General features: G+C 51.6%; 1 protein-coding gene across 1 annotated transcript in view; it reads left to right on the top strand.

Moving 5' to 3' along the window:
- The first annotated feature begins 897 nt into the window (after positions 1-897).
- Positions 898-21623, top strand: part of LOC122862628 (AT-rich interactive domain-containing protein 1B-like) — a 44219-nt gene continuing 23493 nt past the window's right edge. The window contains 10 exon segments of the mRNA XM_044168121.1: positions 898-1496; positions 1498-2268; positions 5711-5905; positions 9740-9895; positions 11051-11164; positions 18506-18752; positions 18857-18934; positions 19394-19546; positions 19641-19989; positions 21060-21239. Coding sequence (XP_044024056.1) covers positions 1032-1496; positions 1498-2268; positions 5711-5905; positions 9740-9895; positions 11051-11164; positions 18506-18752; positions 18857-18934; positions 19394-19546; positions 19641-19989; positions 21060-21239 — 2708 coding nt within the window. The 5' untranslated portion in view covers positions 898-1031.

The raw sequence follows: 21623 nt of genomic DNA on the forward strand, positions 1-21623 counted from the left end.
GTCTGGGGTGACCTCACAGTCGCTGGCCTGGTCTTCGAGGGCGGTCCGGGGTGACCTCACAGTCGCTGGCCTGGTCTTCGAGGGCGGTCCGGGGTGACCTCACAGTCGCTGGCCTGGTCTTCGAGGGCGGTCCGGGGTGACCTCACAGTCGCTGGCCTGGTCTTCGGGGCGCTTAAACATCTTCAGACCTCCAAAAGTCCCTCAAATGACACAACCTGAGAAGCTAAAATCAGTTTTTCTGGTTCTGGACACGACTCCCAACGCAGGCCACCAGTCAGATGTTGCTTCGTCTTAATAAGTCCAGAAGTGACGGAAACCACTGGAACCTGTTCAGGGACTGACGATGCACACTTACATCATACCTACATCCATTACTGTGCAATAACACAACGTGAAACCATCCGCTGCAGGTGGAGCTGCGTCCAAATACTTTCAGTCGGTTACCAACATGAGTGACATTTGATGGATCCGTGTGAATGTGTATTTAATGGTGTAAAATATGATGATAAAGTATAAAAAGAGTTTTGTTTCGACCATCAGTTAATTGTTGCAAACCGTCTGGTTTCAGCTTCTCAGGTGTTTGGATATCTGCTGTGAGAGCAAGTTTAATTTATTTGGGTTTGAACAAAAAAACAACAACATTTAAATATGGCTCAGTGTCGCTTCTCTGGGAAACTGTTTTCATTATTGTCTTGCATTTTCTGGAATAATAAAGTTTATGGATGTGTATTGTATGGAGGTAGCTGCATGGGCACGTGGGAGGTTACCTGTCCTGGCTACCTGTCCTACCTGCAGCGACCTTATTGCCGAGAATATGAGCTAAAGGAAAAGCATTCTCTGAAACATTAAGTTCGACTTTTTTTGTCCTGTGAGCTCCGCGGTGCCGGCTCCCAGTCCACCGGGGTGACCGGGAGCAACTGCCCGGGCCACGCGCACCTGACCCCGGCCGCGCTAGTGGCATCAGCCCCGGTAATCAGACCGAGAGGTTCCCAGCTTCAGACTGGGAGAAGTGCTGCTTCTGCACCGTCAACATGAGTAACGTAGATGGAGCGGATCCGAGTCCGGATCCGAGCCCGGCTCCGGGGAACAGAGACCGCACCGCTGGAGGAGAGAGCCGGGATAAAAGGCCGGGGTCCGGCTCTAATGTGACCGACATGGAAACGGGGATGCTCGGCGGGCATAAAGTGAAACCCCTCGGCAGCAGCGGCGGAGCTGCTGGTAATATTGGACCTCCTCCTCCTCCTCCTCCTCCTCCATCATCATCATCATCATCCCACCACACACCTCCGCCGCTCCGCCAGTTTGTCCAGCAGCAGCAGCACCACCAGCAAACCCACAACACCATCACAAACCACCGCATCCAGCAGGGCCGGGGGGAGCCGCGGGGAGCGAGCCGCGGGGACCGACATCACCATGGAGGGGCAGAAAACATCCTCCAGGTGGGGAACAGCCGAGCGGTGGAGCGCCATCACCAACACCAGCTGAATAACAGCGAGCGAGGAGGAGGAGGAGGAGGAGGAGGAGCGGATGGATGCCAGCCTGGGATCAGCCACCAACACCACCACCACCAGCACCAACAACAACAACCCTCCTCCGACTGGGACCAGCTCTGAGTTTAATCATTATTATGGGAATGGAAGAGGAGGGCCTTGCTTTGATCAACATGGCGGACAACAAAGCCCAGGGTCTGGGGTAAGAGCGGCGCACTCGGTTCACAACGCCATGGATCAGGTTCAGAACTCCCACGACGGGTACAGCAACAGCAGCCCGTATAACCACTACCCGAACTACCGACCCGGCTACGGGAGCAGTGGCTACGGAGGCATGATGAGTCCCTCGCGGCAGGGGAACAGCCTGATGGGCCCGGGCAGCGGCAGCTCGGCCGCTGCTAACCACAGCAAAGCGGCTATGACTGCTACCAGCGCCCCGGCCGGAGGTGGAGTTGGCGGCGGCGGCGGCGGCGGCGGCAACAACGGAGGATTTCAGCGGTTCCCCGGGCAGGGTCAGCAGCAGCAGCAGCAGCTGCACCCGTCCGGAGCCACGCCGACTTTGAATCAGTTATTGACGTCTCCGAGCACCATGATGCGAGGCTACGGAGGTGGATATCCAGATTATAACAGCCCTTCCGCGCAACAGCAGCAGAGCATGGGGCTGGCTAAAGACGTGGGCTCCCAGTACGGCTCGGCTGCTCATGGCTGGGGAGGACAACAAAGAAATCACCCGAGCATGAGCCCGGGGAACAACGGGCAGGGCAGCGGCAGACCCCAGGTGAATAACGCATTATTAAAGCACGGTCCGGCGTTGTTAGCTGGTAATAAACTCGCCTGATTAATGAGAGATCTTGCTACAGCTTAACTGCTAGCATACGCTAGCTCACCCAGTTAGCCGCTATGCTAACCCAAATAGCTAACGCCAGCTAGCTGGTGAGCTAGGTGTATTTTTTTTTATTTTTTACTTCCACTGCAGATAGGCGTCATTTATACACACACACACGACACACATATCTGGGCATTTGTGACAAATAATGAAATAAAAGGTTCGTCCTCAGCTAATCGGCAGTAAATAACGGCCGAACTTGTTAACGGCAGTTGGTAAAAGTCAGTGTTTCGATTCCGTGTCCAAGGTGACTCCGTGTTTAGCTTGCTAAGGCTAAGCTAACATTAGCACATTAGCTACTGTTAACCGAGCCGCACAGGCCCGAAGACGCCGCATGTATATGTGGAGGCAGCTGGCTTACACTGAGATATACACTGTGACTACATTTAGCCGACATATTGTGAAATAAAGTTTGAGGACGTTAAGAGAGAGATGATGGTGACCGGACTTGACGTTTAGCTGCGGCCGCCTGGCCGTTTTCTGACAGCTCCAACAACAAAAAGAACCTGACACCAGCTAATGGCTTCACGTATGTTAATTATGTCTTTGTGAAGTCGCTTAAGGTGTGATTAAGTCGCTTCCAACAGCCGCTGTTGCCCCTCTCTGTCACGCAGAGAGCAGCCGGCTTCTCCCGGCGGTGCGTGCGGCTCCTTTCAGCCTGTGATCTGGCCTCGGCTCAGCTGGCAGGGAGCCCGTTACGGCCCCATCTCCACACAAGAGCCCTGACCTTCACACATGCAGATTAGCCATGTGCCCATTACCACCGGCATAACACTGGAGCCAAATATCCGTCACGCTTCTCCAGCTGCCCCCCCCCGGCAGCAGCCCGGGCCTGCTGGAGGCCTCAGCCCCGGGGCAGCGCTCCTGGGGCGGCTCACCACGAGCAGCGCTCCCTGGACGCACTGTGGAGGCCCCTGCACTGTCTGAGTAACAGGGCAGGATGCTTTCTGCACCACCTGCACCACCTGCACACAGGGCTGCAACTAACGAGTATTTTCATTATTATTATTAATAGTTTGGTCTAAAAAAACAAACAAAAAAACATCAGAAAACTGTGAAAAATGACCACCGTACTACCCTGGAGCCGAACATGACATCTATAAATGTCTTGTTTTGTCCACAAATGTTTCTCCTACAGTGTGAGACCAAGAAAAGCAGAACAGTCTCACATTTGAGAACCAGGAACAATCAATTTTTGCTTGAAAAGTGACTCAAATAATAATTAATCGATGATGAAAATAGTTGCTGTGCAGCGACGACATGATATTTAACCGATGATATATCGGCAGGTAAGATTCAGGGCAGACTCCAGCTGTTTTTAAACTATTTCCAGACTCATCAGAGACTCTTCACCTATCTGGATTTAAAAAAAAACACAGTTTATATTAAGATTTATTAGATAATTTACATTTCTGTCCACATAGAAAACATCAGTCACAATTAAAACACATTTAAATAAACACATAAAGAGTAACTTTCAGTATTGGAGCCGAAGCGGTTAATGGATTAGTCGATCTACAGATAATCAGCGACTGTTTTTGGTCGTTTAAGTCGATTATTACGCAAAACCACCAGCTTCTGCTTTTCTCTGTTTTAAATCCCAAACTGAAGCCCTTTCGGCTGTTGGTCGCAGAACGAAACACTTTAAAGTCGGGACCAGATGAGACTCTACAGGGAAGTCTGTGTCCGACTCGCCGAGTGCATTAAACACCTGATCAGTTTCTCATATCGATGCAAAGTACGAGATGAAAAAACCACGTCGGTATTAGCAGCAAAGCAGAGTCTGCGATGGCTGACAGATTTATATCGTCTCGCGATACACATCGCATCGACCAATCCCGGTTTTGAATAGAAGTTATATTTTATCTAAGTATCAAACGAAACCTGAGAAAAGATCGATATTTTCCTCTCAGGTTGTAAAATTCTCAAAGGTGCTGAAGGTTAATCGCAGCTCCGTCGTCCCGTTCACATCTGGATCACCGATCGGGTGTTTTCCAGGTGGTCGTCTCTTGACTGTTCCTGTTTTTATTTCCTCCCCCCGTCAGCTGACGTGATGGAAACGTGTCGAGAGAAGACGAAAGAACGGGATTTAAACGTCTGCATCTTTTCTTTTGTGTGTGTGTGTGTGTGTGTGTGTGTGTGTGTGTGTGTGTGTGTAGAAAATAAAATAAATCCATAAACGGTTTCTATTTTTATCCGCAGCCGCCGGAGCAGCAGTGAAACATCTGTTGTCACTGAGTCACTTCTCTCACCTACTATTATGTCAGTGTGTCAGATACTGTGTGTGTGTGTGTGTGTGTGTGTGTGTGTGTGTGTGTGTGTGTGAATATTAAAGCGTACCCAGCCGTGACTGTTGACTCCAGTTATAAGTGGCCTCCCAGGCTTTTGGATTGCTCACATTTTGTCTGAGTGCGGCTCCAGTTGAATCTGCTCTGACACGAGATTAGTCTCAGCTGTTATTTCTTTTGCCCCCCCCCCCCAGTGAGACATCATAGATACCTGCTGGGTGATAAGCGAGCCCCGCCTCCTCCGGGAGAAACTGTATTCGACCTGCATCGGCGTAATCCGACTTGTAAACAGCGTCAACATGCAAAGTCACAGTTCTGACCGCCGTGTCCGACATGGACGCCTCACGTCGGTCGCTCGAGGTGCTTAAATGTGAATAAACGTAACGTAATGGCACACAGGCCGACTCCTCACTCCGCAGCCACTCGGCCGTCATGTCACGCGGGAGTCATAGCAATTACCAGTTTCCAGCTTTTTCCTGAAAGCTCACATATATCCAAGTTAGCACTTAATATATTGGTTTTATTATTTTTATTCGTCACTCTTTTCCTCTGCTTGTGACTGAAGTTCTTGTCCCAAATACAGCGTTCGTGTTCGGGTCTTTTGAAAGAACTCACTCACTGTGCTTCAGTCTCGGAGCGTCGGGATACTTCGGGTTACGCTGAAAGCGCCGGACTGAAGATCTGGAAGTGAGTTAAAGATCTGAGAGGCCGCTTCAGACTCGGGGCCGGTTCCTGTCCGAGTCCAGATGTCAGCAGGGTCTCATCCAACCTTAGGACCATCCTACTCAAACGTGATCAGCTGACAAAACGAACTCACCGCAAACTCCATTTCTCTGTTCTGGAGCTTTCGACTGTATCGCACGGCCTTCATCGGCAGACGGACTTTGCCCAGCTGCGTTTTTCTTGGCTTTAAAAACTTCTCGTTGGTTTAAAAGTTCCTCTCTAACCTTTTGAAACTTTGAGAAAAGACTTTTAAGTTCACAGTGAACCCGCAGAGGGCGGTGAAGTTGAAAATGTCTCATCAACCAATCGCCTCTCTCCTCCAGGTGCCGCCCTCGGACCCGATGGCGATGAAGCGCTCTCAGCTCTACGGTATGAGCGCCAACCCGTACTCCCAGCAGCAGCAGGGGGCGCCCTACTCTGGCCAGCCCTACGGCGCCCTGTCCCCCCACAGATACCCGATGGGAATGGCCAGCAGAGGGCAGATGGGCATGGCTGGGATGCAGTACCCTCAGCAACAGGTAGGAGGCGCTCTTTGAAGCTAAATTTCCTTTGTGTTTCTCCCGCTGCTAGTGTTTGGATCTTACGATGCTCTCTGAGGCAGATTCTGTCTGTAGGAGCCAAAAATGTTGCTGGAAAAGCCGTGATTAAATTGTTATTCACTGTGTGTACGCTGGGCGTCGCTGCGCTGGTAGCTAGGGCTCCGGTACACAGGTAGCAGGGTCACCGGTGTCGCCAGGTGTCGCCAGAGGGGGGCCGGGTTTTTGACGGCGGGGGGCTCCTAAAGGTTTGTTTGTCACACTTTAGGTTGTGTGTTTGGTTTATCGGTGGAAACTGGAAATGGACTTCTGCGACCGAAGAACAGCCTGGAGATTCAGTTCTGAACGCAACACACAGCGAGCGGTAACGCGGTCGCAGCAGGTCCGTCCCGGGTCAGACGCCTCGGTGGCGTACAGTAACAGAGACCCTCGCGCCGGATGAGTTCAGCGTTCAGGAAGAGTTTTGGCTGTAGCCGCCTCGTCCACTTTGCATCTCGTTGTCTGATGAAGCGGCGGAAGTAGTTTGGGTTTCCTGCCTCTCTGAAGCTGGCACCGTTTCACTTGTTGGTCGTTTGTTTGTGAAACCGTCCGGCCGGACCGGGTCGGGTCGGGCCGGGCCGGGACTGACGACCGGTGCTGCCTCTGATACGTCACATACAAGGACACTAAACGAGTTCTGTTTAGCGTTTGGCTGCTGTAGCCGGAACCAAAATGCTGGGAGTTTGATTCCCAGTGGTGACAAGTTTTCAGGGTGGAGAAAATAATTTTTATATTTTATATTAATAAAAGTATTAAAACGCCCATAGAAACTTCCCAAACCACAGCCGCAGCACAGTCCGTCTCTCTGCTGTCCATCTGCACGATCAGTATGTCCCAAACAAGTATGTCTGACTGTCTGCAGGCTGAGCTCTGTTCCCAGAGAGTGAAAGTAAACGCAGCCGCACGCTTTGAACAGATAACTTCACTGGAAACTACAATATTATACATTTAAAATATAAAACCACACGTTTGTAAAAAATATTATATTTGTAGGGAACCAATATTGGCCGGTAATATCAGCCGGAGCTGAAACAGTCGATTAGTCGATTGTCTCCAGCGATTAACGGAGAAAATAACGGGCAGACTAGTACAGGCTTCGTACAAAGTCTTGGAAGTTTGGAAAAAGCTTAATTTGAACAGTTTTCAGGGTTAGGAATACGACTGAATTCAGATGTACCCCTTGAGAAATATGATGTAAACCAAAAATCTTTTAATATCATTTTTTAAATGAAACAGTCCAAATTGTCGTATATATATATATATATATATATATATATATATATATATATATATATATATATATATTATTTCTTAGTTCCTTTGGGCAGAAAATTGTAAAATTGAAACTTTTTCAATGACCACAGTTTTACAATAAAAGTGCACTTTCAACAATCTGCAGAGGTTTGTCTCCATTAAAGTCAAATAAAAGACATTTTGAATTACATATCTCCTTTTATGGTCAAGAGCAGTGTGTAAAACTTAATAAACAAATGTTTTAAAGATGAATAAGTCAAATAAAAATTCACGCGTCCTGAAACTAAACTACATCACAATAAATAAATAAGGCGACCTGCGAAAAACGTCCTGGAAGGAACTGACTCCAGCTCCGAGCTAAACACAGACGTGGAACTCAAATCCCCAAAATGTCGAACTGCTCCTTAAGATTTCCGGTTTAACTTGTAGAAGTGAGCTCCGGTGTCGTCACATCACGCCGTGTGTTGGATCGATCCGGATATCGGTGCATCTGTGAGGCTGGGAGTAATGATTATTTTCATCATCGGTCTGCAGATCATGTTTTTGGTTGTTCAAGTTAAGAATACGTCTTCAAACTGTGTACGTGCTGCTGGTTTCACGTCATAAACGACCCGAAACATCGACAGATTATTAAAACGGCCGTGGGCTAGTCTCCTGTCCGGTGACCGGATCGAGGCGGCGCCGGTCTCGGTTCTGCTCTCCACTGATGTTCCCCACACAGTGTGTCAGTCTGATTACATCACCGCACTGATGTTGCACCGCGGTTGCCGCTGCTCGGCGCCGTCGATACGAACCAGTCCCGGCTGAGAGTGTGAGGAAGGCGGGTAATCCTCGGGCCCTGCGGCAGCCGCTCGGAGCTCCTCGCCCCACAGATTGCAGCGAGGTTGCGTCTTATTGCATTTCGTGGCGTTTAGGAGAGGATGTGCTTTCAGGGGGAAATCGATCTGAGGAGAAAGTGTTGGAATACATTTCAGTCCTGATTTAATCTCAGCCGGTCTGTGCACCTTTCTTTAAGGTGGAGTAAATGTTAATGTAGAGGTTTAATTTGACCAATTAGCTTCAGTAAAGCAGCCTTTTCAGTACGTAAAAACTAAATGGAAAGGCTGCAGCAGCACAGCGGCTAAACACGCACGGCTTGTTCGTCATCATCAATCATCGTCTCGTGTAAGTTTGAGTAACAAAACCCTTTCCGTGAGAGCAGACGTGTCTTTCACCGCTTCTGTCAGTTGTCTTTTTAATCTCAACAAACAGATTCTGCGTGTGAAGGCTGAAATGTGACCTCAGATCCCTTCGGCCATCGGCTCACGACGATTTAGCTTTTCATGAACCTTTTTTAATGTATCTGCATTCAGATCAGCGTCAGACGACAGCCTATCGGACTGTAAACGATGAGCGGTGCGCGGAAGAGGAAGTCTCGGCCCGGATATATCCGTTATCCCCGCACTCGGACGGTAGATGATGAAATCATGAGTATTATATCACGGAGGTTTACTGCAGTCAGAGAACTCAGATTATTAAATATATTGGTCACTTTCTAGGAACACAGCAGAGTGGAAACCAGACTGAGGAACAACACTTAGAAAGTAGGAAGTACTTTTCCAACTGAACACAGTCCTCTAGACCCTGAATGGTGTATCAACAGATGGATATTAATGGCAGATATTGTCTCACGATGGCTCTGTAGTTACTGAACGTAGACCGTCCTATAGGTTTGTGTTCTGACCGCCAGCGTTAATTAATTCATCTTCATTTCTGAAAATCACGTTTTGTCCTTTTGGCGTGACGGACGGCTCTAAATCCTACAATACCCACGAGCCTCAGCTGCGGTTGCCATGGAGAAGAAGCCAGCCAGAGGCGTGACGAGGTCGTGAATTCAAAACACCTTGTTGTGTCATTTGGACCAAAACGCGGCAGATTGTGTTTTCAGTTTCCTCACCTGCCGTTACATTTAACGTTCAGTGATTGGATGTTTGTTACTGAAATGCATCCTGGGAGTCGTAGTTAACTTATTCCCTTTCAGTTTTACAGTTCATAACATTGTGTGAACACGAGCTCATTGGCTGATGGAGGTGATCCTCCAGCCGCTGCCGTTAAAGCACCGCAGAAGAAGAAGAGGACGCAGCGAGACGACGTCATTAAACGCTCAGACGATGGAAACATGACGCTTCTGTTGGCTTCATGTGAGGAAGGCTCCAGCCTCCTCATCTCTCCACACACATTTCAGCTCTTCGGGCTTCGTGGAGTCAGCAGTTATCCAAACACCAGCTTGTTTGCCGTATTTTTCAAAGCTTTTTCACCGACTGGAGAATTAGCTCCACCCGTTTATCTCGAACCATCTCTTAATAATCGCATAACGGTAGTGGGTGGAAACACGCGTTAATTTGCATTTTCTTTCGCGGATTTTCTCGAAATTCGGTTAAAGTTTGCGCTCCATCAGGAGGGAAACCCGGCTGCAGTACGTCAGCAGCCAGCAGGGGGCGACGCTTAACTTTCCTGATGTTTTTTGTTTCTCTGTGTCCTCAGATGGGATCTCAGTACAGTCAGCAGCAGCAGCAGCAGCAGCAGAGCGTGGGCGGTTACTGTCAGCCGGGTCAGCCGCCGTACTTCAGCCCTCCACAGCAGCAGCCCGCCGCCCCGAGCCAGCCGCCGTACATGCAGCCCCGCCCACTGCCGCAACAGGTACGACTGAAAGCACAGAACTGTCAGATGTGTCCGAGAGCTCCTGTTCTTTGTGCTTTGTAACGTGAACACCGTGTTTCGACTGTTTATCTCACCATCGTCCTGATGAAAGATAGAATAGCTGCCGCTGTGATAACTTTCCAGAGTTGTAAACTCCCGCCTGAGTATGAGAGGCCTGCAGTGTTTCGCTGCGTGAACAACCTTTAAACACATCGATCTGTTACTCAAACTGGACTGAAACAACTCGCCCCCTCCTGCCACACATCCGCATGTTAGCATGTAGCTCAAACGACCAGTTAGCCGCTGAACTGCCGGTTATGTTTCGCGTTGCAGTTCAGCAGACTGGACGTGACTGACTGGTTTTGGTTCCCAGTGAACTGGGACTATAAAACTGAAAGTAGCGCCCCCCGAGAATCGATTCTGAATCAGACGGCGGCCCCCGAGAATCAAACTGAAGACACAAACTTCGACAGGAAAAGGAAACCTCTCCCTGAGCATTTAGTCGGGCTGAGCAGATCAGTTAAACAATCTGAGAGTTTCAGTGTGTTTATGGCGTCAGTTTGTTTTCCATCTGCAGTGAAGTGTTGAGGAGAAGGGGAAGTCCCGACCTTCATCTGCTTTTTATCTCCTCCATCAGCCAGCGGAGCGTCCTGAATGAAATGATGACGAGCCTTGTTGTACAGGAACTGCATTTCGAGAGTCTGTTGATTTGAGAGAAGCCCGGCTGTATGTTGTTGCTGAGGTAATCAGCTGACCTTTAGTCGACCCCTCTGAGGTTCACCACTGTGAAGCGTTAGCCCTCAGTGTCGCCTCACAGTCAGAGTTTATTCACTGCAGACGGGAAACTAACATTTAACAGGCAGCTCAGCCTAATGTAATCAGTATACAGGTGTCAGGTGTGTGTGTGTGTGTGTGAGGTCACGGTGATATAAAGTAGGATTTCCCCGGAGACGGCCTTAATTAACTCTGAGTGTGTGTTTTCTGACTACTTCTTCCTGGAATACACACCAGTCGACGGCTTCTCCAGCTGGGGACAAAACTGGCGTCCCCGGTTAGATTTCACTAAAATCCCGCTCAGCACTGTCTAAAACGGCTCCTGTATTAAAATCGCAGTTTCGTGGTCTGAACTTTGTGACTTCGTCTGTCTCGATGCAGGAGGTGCCGCAGGAGGCGTACGGGGGGCGGGGCCAGTCTGCTGCTATGACTCCTGGGAAACCAAACCACGAGGAGATGAGCCTGAGCCAACAGGAGCGGCCGTCCAGCCTGCCGGTAAGTCTGAACACAGCAGAAAGCCGCTCAGAGACTCGGGGATGATGCTGGAGGCAGTCAAAGCTGCGAAATACCAGATATTCTGGTAAAAACCAGAGAAAATGGCCTCCGCAAATGTATGAAAAGGTACGAACGGTAAACCTGCCTTTCCATACGCCGTTAAACCTGTCAGTCATGCCTACCGAAGCCCGTGATTGGCTGGCTATGAGGGGGTGAAGCGAAGTCGTCCGCGTCGAGTTGTTGCTCGTGTTGGAGGCGTTGACTGAGCGGCCAGTAGTAGCCGCAGATGACCGCACGAGGGCTTCTAACTGAAGACGGGGATAGCCGCCGTTGCTGTGGAAACAACCACGAAAGATCATTGGCGAGGAGCAGGCAACAGTTGTCTGGATTTTTCTGGAGGGAAAGGGTTTTATTTTGAAATCCCTCACAGGACAGTGTTCATCTGTTTTCTTCCTCAGGTCACCAAACTGTGTTTACGAACCCGTTGGGTTCAAAAAGTCCCGTAACAGCCGTGAGGTCTGACTTCCTGTCCCGGTTCCGATCGTAAAGAGCGGAGGCCGACAGATGGAGCTCGATTATATGAAACGAGGAGTAGTTTGTTGTGTCAGGCTGCAGGCTGCACGTGTTTCACACCTCCCTGCTGTCTGCAGGCTCTGATTGTCCTGCAGCTCGTCGTCGTTGTTGTGGATAATGACGGCGCCCTCCTTTCTCTGGAGCCGAACCCGGCAGGTATCACGCTCTCAGCGCCTGACACTTCTGCTGTGTCGGCTGGACCTCACAGAGACGCACGCCTGTCCTCGTGAACCCCGACTGAACTGCAGTTCACATTTTAAAAGACCCTTAAAACAAGTTCCACTGAACCCTGAGAAAAGGCTGTCAGGCTCCCTAAAGTAAGTCCTAATGAATTCGTCGTCATTTAGTCTGATAAATATTGACCCATCATAAGTTACCAATCAGCATGGTTTCTGTGATTTGCAGGTCAAAAGACGTCGAAGGCCGCATCATCAATTAATCTGTTGATTATTTTCTCTATTAATCAATTGATAGTTTGTTCTATAAAATGTCAGAAAATGGTAAACTGCTCATCACAACGTCCTGCAGTCCAGTTACCCAAACAACTATTTACCGACCGGCTGTCCAAAACCCGAAAGTGTCCGGTTCACTGTCATCGAGAAAACTAGAACATTTGCACGTTTGAGAGGCGTTTGTTGCTTAAAATGTGACTTAAACGATTAATCAGGAATAGTTGCTGATTGTTACATTGGTTAATATATATTTATTATTAGTTTATTATTACAAGACGTCTTCGGTCCTGCAATACGATATATAACTGGCAGTTAAACGGTCTGGATGAAGGTCTTTGTCTGACTGAACAAATATAACGAAGTAGAGAAATGTCTCTGTGTGTCTACACGCTTTTATTTTTAAAAAGTTAACTGCAGTTTCCTGTTTAAAAAGGCTCAGTAGTTTCCTCAAACAGCTGCTCGCTGTAGTTTCTATCAGACCAACAGGAGGAAACAGAGCATCTGTTGGGGACTATTTCCAGCGGCGGATGAATCCACATGTGGTGCTGTAGTGAGTGTTTGGGGCAGCAGGACGGTGTGTGTGGGGCGGAGGCAGAATAAACTACAGTGTGTGTGTTCGTGGTGATGAAGGAACATGTCACCCAGTGCAGCAGAGCGGCTCGCTGATGTGTTTTAATAGTTGTGACTCACACACACCTGTTACCTGTTCGTTCACCGCTGTTTGGGTCTGAACGTGAGATTTAATGACAATAACATTTAGTGACAGTTTGAAGCTTCCAGTGTAAGCAGATAACGAAAGATTTTGAATGTGTGAGAATAAACAGTCCTGTATCATATATTAATATATAATAATAATGATGATAGAGGCCCAGTGCTGGAGCTGAGGGGAACACCTGAGCAGACGGACTCAGGTGAGGACGAGATCAGCGGTCAGGAAACATGAGGGCCGCCGGCAGAACCTCACGCATCGCCGCCACATGCGACTGCAGACGCTTCACGCTGTTAGAAAACCCAACGAAATCACCTTCAGCAGCGACGCTCTGACTGCTGTTTCCCTCCCCGCTTCTCCTCCTCTAGTTCTCTTTTCCATCCCTCCATCCACCTCTCTGTCTCCGCCTCCCTCCGTCTCTTTACTCCCCTCCTCCTCCTCCTCCTCCTCCTCCTCCTCCTCCTCCTCCTCCTCCTCCTCCTCCTCCTCCTCCTCCATCATCATCCCTTTCTCTCTTTCTCCTCTCTCTGTTGGCCTGCTTCTCTCCTCTCCTCTCCCTCCCTTTTCTCTTTGGAGCCTCCTTTTTGAAGTCAGGGTGCTGATGCAGTTGCCATGGCGACGGGCGGAGAGGAGACTGCTCCGTTGCAGGAAGCGAATATAAATAAAAAAAATTAAAAAAAAGGATTCAGCAGAAATCGGCTGCACCCGAAGGCCTCGCAGACTCGTTAATGAGTCGACTTCGGAGTCCATCGCGTTCACTTCTGCCTGTCGTATTTTATTTCCTCTGGTTTAAACAGCCGGCGAGGCTGAAGTCTGATTGGCTGTTTCTCATCGTCTCTTTTAGTATCAATAAGGTGAAGTTCGACCCGGCGCCGACGCCGCGCTGCTGTTCGGAAACGCTCGGCACAACGCGTCACTTTGTTCAGCACGTTCAGCGTTTCATCAAGTTCACTGAAGAAATGAAACGCAACAAATCTAAAATATAAAACTGATATAAACAAAACAAAAGGGGGGGGGGGGGGAGAGGGGGAGACGAGGAGGAGGAAGATGAGGGAAGAGACAGCAGGAAGGGAGGAGGCAGAAAGGAGGAGAAGGAAGGGAGTACAAGGTTAGAGGAGAAAACAGAGAAGGTGGCAAGGAGGTGAAAGCTGAAGGAGGTGCTGCAGGAAGAGGAGAATGAGGGAACATGAGAGGAGGTGGTGAAGGATGAAGGACAGGAGGGAGAGAGAGACGGGGGATGGGAAAGTTTAGAGGGGGAGACGAGGAGGAGGAAGATGAGGGAAGAGACAGCAGGAAGGGAGGAGGAGGAGGACATAAAGTGGAGGAAGATGAGGAGGCCAGAAGGAGGCAAGGAAGTCAAGGAGGGAGAAAAAGAGGAGGTGAAGGCAGGAAGAAGAGGGGAGGGAAGAGGAGGAGAAAGACATCAGGAGGCGAGGAGGTGAAGGAAGAGGAGGAGAGGAGGAGAGGAAGGTCGAGCGAGGCTGCAGACAAACACTCTCTCTCTGCATCTCACTCTTTATAATTAGAACACACACCAGGAGAGTGTGTGTGTGTGTGTGTGTGTGTGTGAGGCTGCGCAGCACCTGATTGGCTGAGCTGTTGGCAAGGGGCGGAGGGAGGGAGGATGGGTTGCTACGCTGTGATTGGCTGGACCGAGACCCAGGGGCAGATGGGAGATTTCAGTGCAGTGCTTCTCCTCCTCCTTCCTCCTCCTTCCTCTCCTCCTCCTTCTCCTCCTTCTCCTCCTTCCTCTCTTCTTTCCTCTCCTCCTTCTTTCCCCTCCTCCTTCCTCTCCTCCTTCCTCTCCTCCTTCCTCCTTCCCCTCCTGCTTCCCCTCCTGCTTCCTCTCCTCCTTCCCCTCCTTCTTTCCTCTCCTCCTTCCCCTCCTCCTTCCCCTCCTGCTTCCTCTCCTTCTTCCCCTCCTTCCTCTCCTCCTTCCTCTCTCCTCCTCCTCCTCCTCCTCCTCCTTCCTCCTCTCCTCCTCCTCCTCCTTCCCCTCCCTCCTCCTCCTCCTTCCTCTCCTCCTCCTCCTCTCTTCCTCCTCCTCCTCCTCCTTCCTTCCTCCTCCCTCTTCCTCCTCCTCCTCTCTCCTCCTTCTCCTTCTCCTCCTCCTCTCCTCCTTCCTCCTCCTTCCTCCTTCTTCCTCCTCCTTCCTCTCCTCCTTCCTCTCCTCCTCCTCCTTCCTCCTCCTCCTCCCTCTCCTCCTTCCTCCTCCTTCCTTCCTCCTTCCTCCTCCTCCTCCTTCCTCCTCCTCTCCTCCTCCCTCCTCCTCCTCCTCCTCCTTCCCTCCTCCTCCCCTCCTCCTTCCTCCTTCCTCCTCCTCCTCTCCTCCTCCTCTCCTCCTCTCCTCCTCCTCCTCCTCCTCTCCTCCTTCCTCCTCCTCCTCCTCCTCCTCCTCCTCCTCCTCCTCCTCCTCTCCCTCCTCCTCCTCCTCCTTCTCCTCCTCCTCCTCCTCTCCTCTCCTTCCTCTCCTCCTCCTCCTCTCCTCCTCCTCTCTTTCCTCCTCCCTCCTCCTTCCTTCCTCTCCTCCTTCCTCTCCTCCTCCTCCCTCCTCCCCTCCTCCTTCCTCTCCTTCCTCTCCTTTCTCTCCTCCTTCTTTCCCTCGTCTATCCTTCCTCTCCTTTTCTCTTCGTTTCCTCAGTATCTCTCCTCCCTCCTCCTTCCTCCTCTCCTCCTTCCCCTCCTCCCTCTCCTCCTTCCCCTCCTCCTTTCTTTCCCTCCGTCTATCCTTCCTCTCCTCCCTCCTCCTTCCTCCTCTCCTCCCTCCCGTCCTCCTTCCTCTCCTTCCTCTCCTTCCTCTCCTCCCTCTCCTCCCTCTCCTCCTTCCCCTCCTCTTTTCTTTCCCTCGTCTATCCTTCCTCTCCTTTTCTCTTTGTTTCCTCAGTATCTCTCCTCCCTCCTTCTGTCCTTTCTAATCTCCTCTCTGCTTTCCTTCTTTCTTTTCTTTCCCGTCAGTTTGGTCTTCTCCCCTCTTCTTTCCTTCCTCTTCCTCGCGCTCCCACATCCATTACCGCCCATGTAAAGTCAAAGATGGCTGGAGGATGGATACATGCTGGCCACAGCTGTTTCTTCTACACGCCTGAAACCACAGATTTAATCCCTCACCTTTCTTCACCTGTCAGGTGACTGACAGGCTGCTACCACGGTTACAGCCGGCACAGACTTCCCAAATGACTGGAGGAACAGGAGCCCTCGTTTACAGGAATGCCAACTTTAGACTTAAATAACGAAAATCAAATGAAGGCAAAAGAGAGAGAATACAGAACCAAAGCCTGAAACATGATGTGCTCTGTGTCCTGTTACGCTCTGAGATACCCACAGATCGATCTGCTGAGGGTAGAAACCTGGGGGAGGAGGAGGGGGGGAGGAGGAGGAGAGAGAAGGAGGAGGAGAGGAAGGAGGAGGGGAAGGAGAGAGGAAAGAGAGGAAGGAGGAGAGGAAGGAGGAGAGGGAGGAGGAGGGGAAGGAGGAAGGAGGAGAGGGAGGAGGGAGAGGAGGAGGAGGAGGAGGAGGAGGAAGGAGGAGGGGGGAGGAGAGGAGGAGGGAGGAGGAAGGAGGAAGGAGGAGAGGAGGAGGAGAGGAAGGAGGAGAGGAAGGAGAGAGGGGAAGAGGAGGAGGAGGAGGAAGGAGGAAGGAGGAGAGGAAGGAGGAGAGGAGGAGGAGGAGGAGGAGGGGAAGGAGGAAGGAGGAGGGGAAGGAGGAGGGGAAGGAGGAGGGAGGAGAGGAAGGAGGAGAGAAGGAGGAAGGAGGAGAGGAAGGAGGGAGGAGGAGGGGAAGGAGGAGAAGGAGGAGAAGGAGGAGGAGGAAGGAGGAGGGGAAGGAGGAGGAGAGAGGAGGAGGAGGAGAGAGGAGGAGGGGAAGGAGAGTAAGGGAGGAGGAGGGGAAGGAGGAGGGGAGGAGGAGGGAGGAGAGGAAGGAGAAGGGGAAGGAGGAAGGAGGGAGGAGGGGAAGGAGGAAGGAGGAGAGGAAGGAGGAGGGGAAGGAGAGAGGAAAGAGAGGAAGGAGGAGAGGAAGGAGGAGGGGAAGGAGGGAGGAGGAGGGGAAGGAGGAAGGAGGAGGGGAAGGAGGAGGGAGGAGAGGAAGGAGGAGGGGAAGGAGGAGGAGGGAGGAGGAGGGGAAGGAGGAAGGAGGAGGGGGAAGGAGGAGGGAGGAGAGGAAGGAGGAGGGGAAGGAGGAGGGGAAGGAGGGAGGAGGAGGGGAAGGAGGAAGGAGGAGGGGAAGGAGGAAGGAGAGAGGAGGAGGAGAGAGGAGGAGGGGAAGGAGAGTAAGGAGGGAGGAGGGGAAGGAGGAGGGGAAGGAGGGAGGAGAGGAAGGGGAGGAGGGAGGGAGGAGGGGAAGGAGGAGGAGGAGAGAGGAGGAGGAGGAGAGAGGAGGAGGGGAAGGAGAGTAAGGAGGAGGAGGGGAAGGAGGAGGGGAAGGAGGGAGGAGAGGAAGGAGGAGGGGAAGAAGGAGGGAGGAGAGGAAGGAGGAGGGGAAGGAGGAGGGGAGGAGGAGGAGAGGAAGGAGAAGGGGAAGGAGGAAGGAGGGAGGAGGGGAAGGAGGAAGGAGAGAGGAGGAGGAGAGAGGAGGAGGGGAAGGAGGGGAAGGAGGGAGGAGAGGAAGGAGAAGGGGAGGAGGGGAAGGAGGAAGGAGGAGAGGGAGGAGGAGGAGGAAGGAGGAGAGGAGGAGGAGGGAGGAGGAGGAGGAGGAGGAAGGAGGAGGGGAAGGAGGAAGGAGAGAGGAGGAGAGAGAGAGGAGGAGGAGGAAGGAGGAGAGGAGAAGGAGGAGGGGAAGGAGGAGAGGGAGGAGGGGAAGGAGGGAGGAGGAGGGGAAGGAGGAGGGGAAGGAGGAAGGAGAGAGGAGGAGGAGAGAGGAGGAGAGAGGAGGAGGGGAAGGAGAGTAAGGAGGGAGGAGGGGAAGGAGGGAGGAGGGGAAGGAGGGAGGAGGGGAAGGAGAGGAAGGAGGGAGGAGAGGAAGGAGGAGAGGAAGGAGAGAGGAAGGAGAGGAAGGAGGAGGGGAAGGAGGAAGGAGGAGAGGAGGGAGGAGGGGAAGGGAAGGAGGAGGGGAAGGAGGAGGGGAAGGAGGGAGGAGAGGAAGGAGGGAGGAGAGGAAGGAGAGAGGAAGGAGAGGAAGGAGGAGGGGAAGGAGGGAGGAGGAGGGGAAGGAGGAGGAGGAGAGGAGGGAGGAGGAGTGACTGGCTCCGTCACACATTTATATCTACCTCGAGGAAGAGAAACGGGGTCGCGAACACATCAGCAGCACTTCAGTCGGGTCGGAAGCAGCTCGCTCGGCCGCTCTCTGTTCTTCTTCTGCACCAAACGCAACAGCGAATCGCTGAGTCGGCGCTTTCTGAGATTCAGTCTGACGTAGATTAAGAATCCGAGTTTCCACTTGGTTCCGTCGGTTCTGGTCTGCTGCAGCAGACGAGACGTTTCCACCCCGTCGGGTCACCGACGAGCCGCTGAGCGAGGCGTTCGTGAGCGACCGGCTCGGCGATCCTCCTGCGAGCGTGTCGCTGACATCGTGCGCTGAGCAGAAGAAAATAGTTTCAATCCAAAATGTCGGCGAGACTCATAACTAAAAGAGTAAAATGTTGCTGTGTTGACGAGTGTCTCCTCTGTGTTTCAGGATTTGTCCGGCTCCATCGATGACCTGCCCACCGGCACCGAGGCAGCGGTGAGTTCAGGGGCGTCGGGCTCCGGCAGCACTCAGGGCGACCAGGGGACCCCGACCCGTTCTCCTTTCTCCCCCCACGTCTCACCTCGACTCCCCCCGCCAGCGCGCAGCGGGCCCTCCCCCTCGCCCTCGCCGTCCCCCGCTGGGTCCAGCAGCCAGTCGCGATCTGGACCTCTGTCCCCTGCCACCAGCGGACCAGGTAGGACGACGCTGTGACTTCCTGTCTCAAACTCCTGGAGCCATGTTATAAAACGAGACCACCACACAGACTCAGACCCAACACTCTCTCTGTCTCCCTCTCAGGCTCTCAGATGACCCCTCAGGTCTCTGGTCCTGGATCCGATGTCGGTCCTCATCCCTCTGCCATGACTCAGGACAGAGGTACGACTGACTCGTCAGTACGACAGAGCGTTGTGAATGAACTGTTCATTTTGTCACTGTCGGAAACATCTGACCATCATCATCATCATCATCATCTCACTTCAGAAGCGCCACGCTTTGGATTTGCTTTGTGTTTTTGTCTCTGCTAGCATGCTAGCAGCTCTGAGAGGCATTTCACTGAAAGCCACAAATGTCAACCTCATGGTGGCGCTAAAGGAAAAGTTGGAGGATCACCAAAGTCATTGGGAGTCGTCCTCTGGGGAGCGTGAATGTCTGTCCAAAATGTCACGTCCAACTGTTGTTGAGATCTGGGCCGACTAGCATGCAAATCATACAGCTTTGGAGTTGTTTGAAAGGCGCTAGGCTAGCAGTTTCCACCTGCTTCCAGTCTTTGTGCTAAGCTAGGCTAAACACGTCAGTCTCTTACCTCCTCCTCCCTTGTCTTTGTCTTTTCTGCAGGTTTCCCTCCCTCCATGCAGTGTAGCACTCAGGGGCCTCAGTTTGGCCCCCAGCAGTCAGCACCACCCATGTCCCCTCACCCAGCCCCGGGGGGACCCATGCACCACGGCTCCTACCAGCAGGGCGGCTCCTATGGCCAGTACGGGCCCCCAGGTATACACCGTGACCTGGACGGAAAAACACTTACTTACAAAAGTTACAAAAGAAAAACTGTTTTTGTAAAATTTGCCCTCCTCACCCTCTCTAGGTAACTACCCTCGGCCCCCCCACTATGGCGGGGCCCCCAGTGCCAACTACTGCGGCCCTGGCCCGGGGCCCGGCTTAGCCAACAGCCTGGGGTTGAATGCCAGCAGTCCCATGCACGGTCAAGGCCCGTCCACCCCAGCAGGTCGCGGCCCCGGGCCTGGCCCCGGGGGGCGGCCTTACCCCGCCGGAGGGAGCACCATGGCCCCCACCTCCCCCGGCATGCCACAGCCCGCGGGGCAGGGCATGGGGCCTCCGGGGCCCAACGCCAGCCGCAAACTGCCTGAGGTCGGCCCCAACGCCGGGCCGAGTGCCAACTCCTCCTCCACCTCTGCCGCAGCCGCTCAGGGCAGGTGAGTCTGGAAGAGTCTGGAAAATCAAAACAGGAGTTCCAGGAAAGTTTAGACGTTTGGGGAAAAACAACCGGAGTCAGTTTAAATATTCATAACATGTCGAGAAAAACACCTAAACATAAAAACACTGAAAGATAACATTCGGTTTACACTCTGTACAGCTGTAGACAGAAATGATGAAGGACCAAAGCGTGTTTTTACGTGTTTCAGCCGGTTTACTACGTTATCACAAACCAATTTCCAGTCTTCAGTCTGCAGATTGATTTGCTTCCTTCCAGACAGCCGTTGGGCCGAGCGCTGATCCATCACAGTCCGAGTTCGGTCTGTTTTATTTCACGGTTTAAGTTACCGAATTGTTAGCGTTGTAGTTAAGAGTTAAGAGCAGAGACTGTTCGAGGATGCTCCAACATCTGACGTTTGACAGTTTGTCGCTGAACAGAAACCTTTTTACTACAAGAAGGAACCAAATTCACATTATACTTTTGAAAACACTCGTGTCTGTTGTTGTTTGTCTTCTGGGTTTAATTTGATCATTTCAGTCTTCATCAGCAGCTGAAACGTGGTGCTCAGCTCTCAGATTCACTTTAAGGCATCAAATGGTTTCTCGTTTTTGATTTAAAAGTCAAAATGTGGCCTTACAAATGCTTTGTGATCGAATGTGATTATTGAATCCTTTCCGAATCTCTTATCAAATCTGTTTAGGTTTAATTTTCAACATCTGTTAAAGGGCCCACCGACAGTAGAAATAGTTACTTAAGGAATTAACGTTAATTATCTACAGCTGATTCAGCGACAGTGATGGTAGCAGCAGCTAAACATTGATCTTTGCAATCAGAAGAAGGTGAGTTAGTTTAGTTTAGTGAATCCAGCTGTTTTATCAACCTGGAATCGGATCCAAGACGGATCCAGCGATCAAAACCCAAAGAGTGAAAGAAAGAAATCCTCTCATTAGTTTTGCATCTGACCTTTTTTTATATTTTATGTTTTTATTGTTTGAAGCTGCAGAAAGTCGACAGTTTGGACCAAACCAAAGTTTTTGTTGCTTCTCCCTCATCCCTCCATCCTTCCAGGCCTCCCTTCACTTGTTCCCCAGCCTTCCACAGCCAGTCCTGGCCCGGGGGTCGACCTGCCCTCTCTCCTACCCTTCACCCCTCTCACCCTCCTCCTCCTCCTCACCCTGCTCACCACTCCCAGCAGGAAACCTATGCTCAGCCCCAACCCACCGTGCAGACCGCCCCTGAGCATTATGGGTAGGTTTGGTACCAGAGCCTGACAGATACAGAAACATTTCAACGAAGCCCTATTTCTTTCCTGAAGTGGTTCATCATTGAGTTAGCATCTCTGTTGTTTGGTGCGTCGTCCAAAATCCCTGGACGAAACAACCGTGGTGCTCTTTCTCAACAATCTAGCCTTTCAGAATAAGACGGCGTGCAGTCCGTCATTCGTCCAGGAGTGTTCTGTCGTAGAAAAGGTTTCAGTCGTAGTCGTCTGGACGCTGTTTTCAGAATCAAGACGTTTCGGCTCCCATCCGGAAGTCATTCTCAATTGTGAAAAAATGGGACGGGAAGTGTGCTCTGCTGCACCTGTAACCACACCCAACAGTGACTTCACCGCAGCCAGGTGACAAGTTAAAC

The sequence above is a fragment of the Siniperca chuatsi genome, linkage group LG16 (assembly GCF_020085105.1).
Source record: "Siniperca chuatsi isolate FFG_IHB_CAS linkage group LG16, ASM2008510v1, whole genome shotgun sequence".
NCBI lineage: Eukaryota > Metazoa > Chordata > Actinopteri > Centrarchiformes > Sinipercidae > Siniperca > Siniperca chuatsi.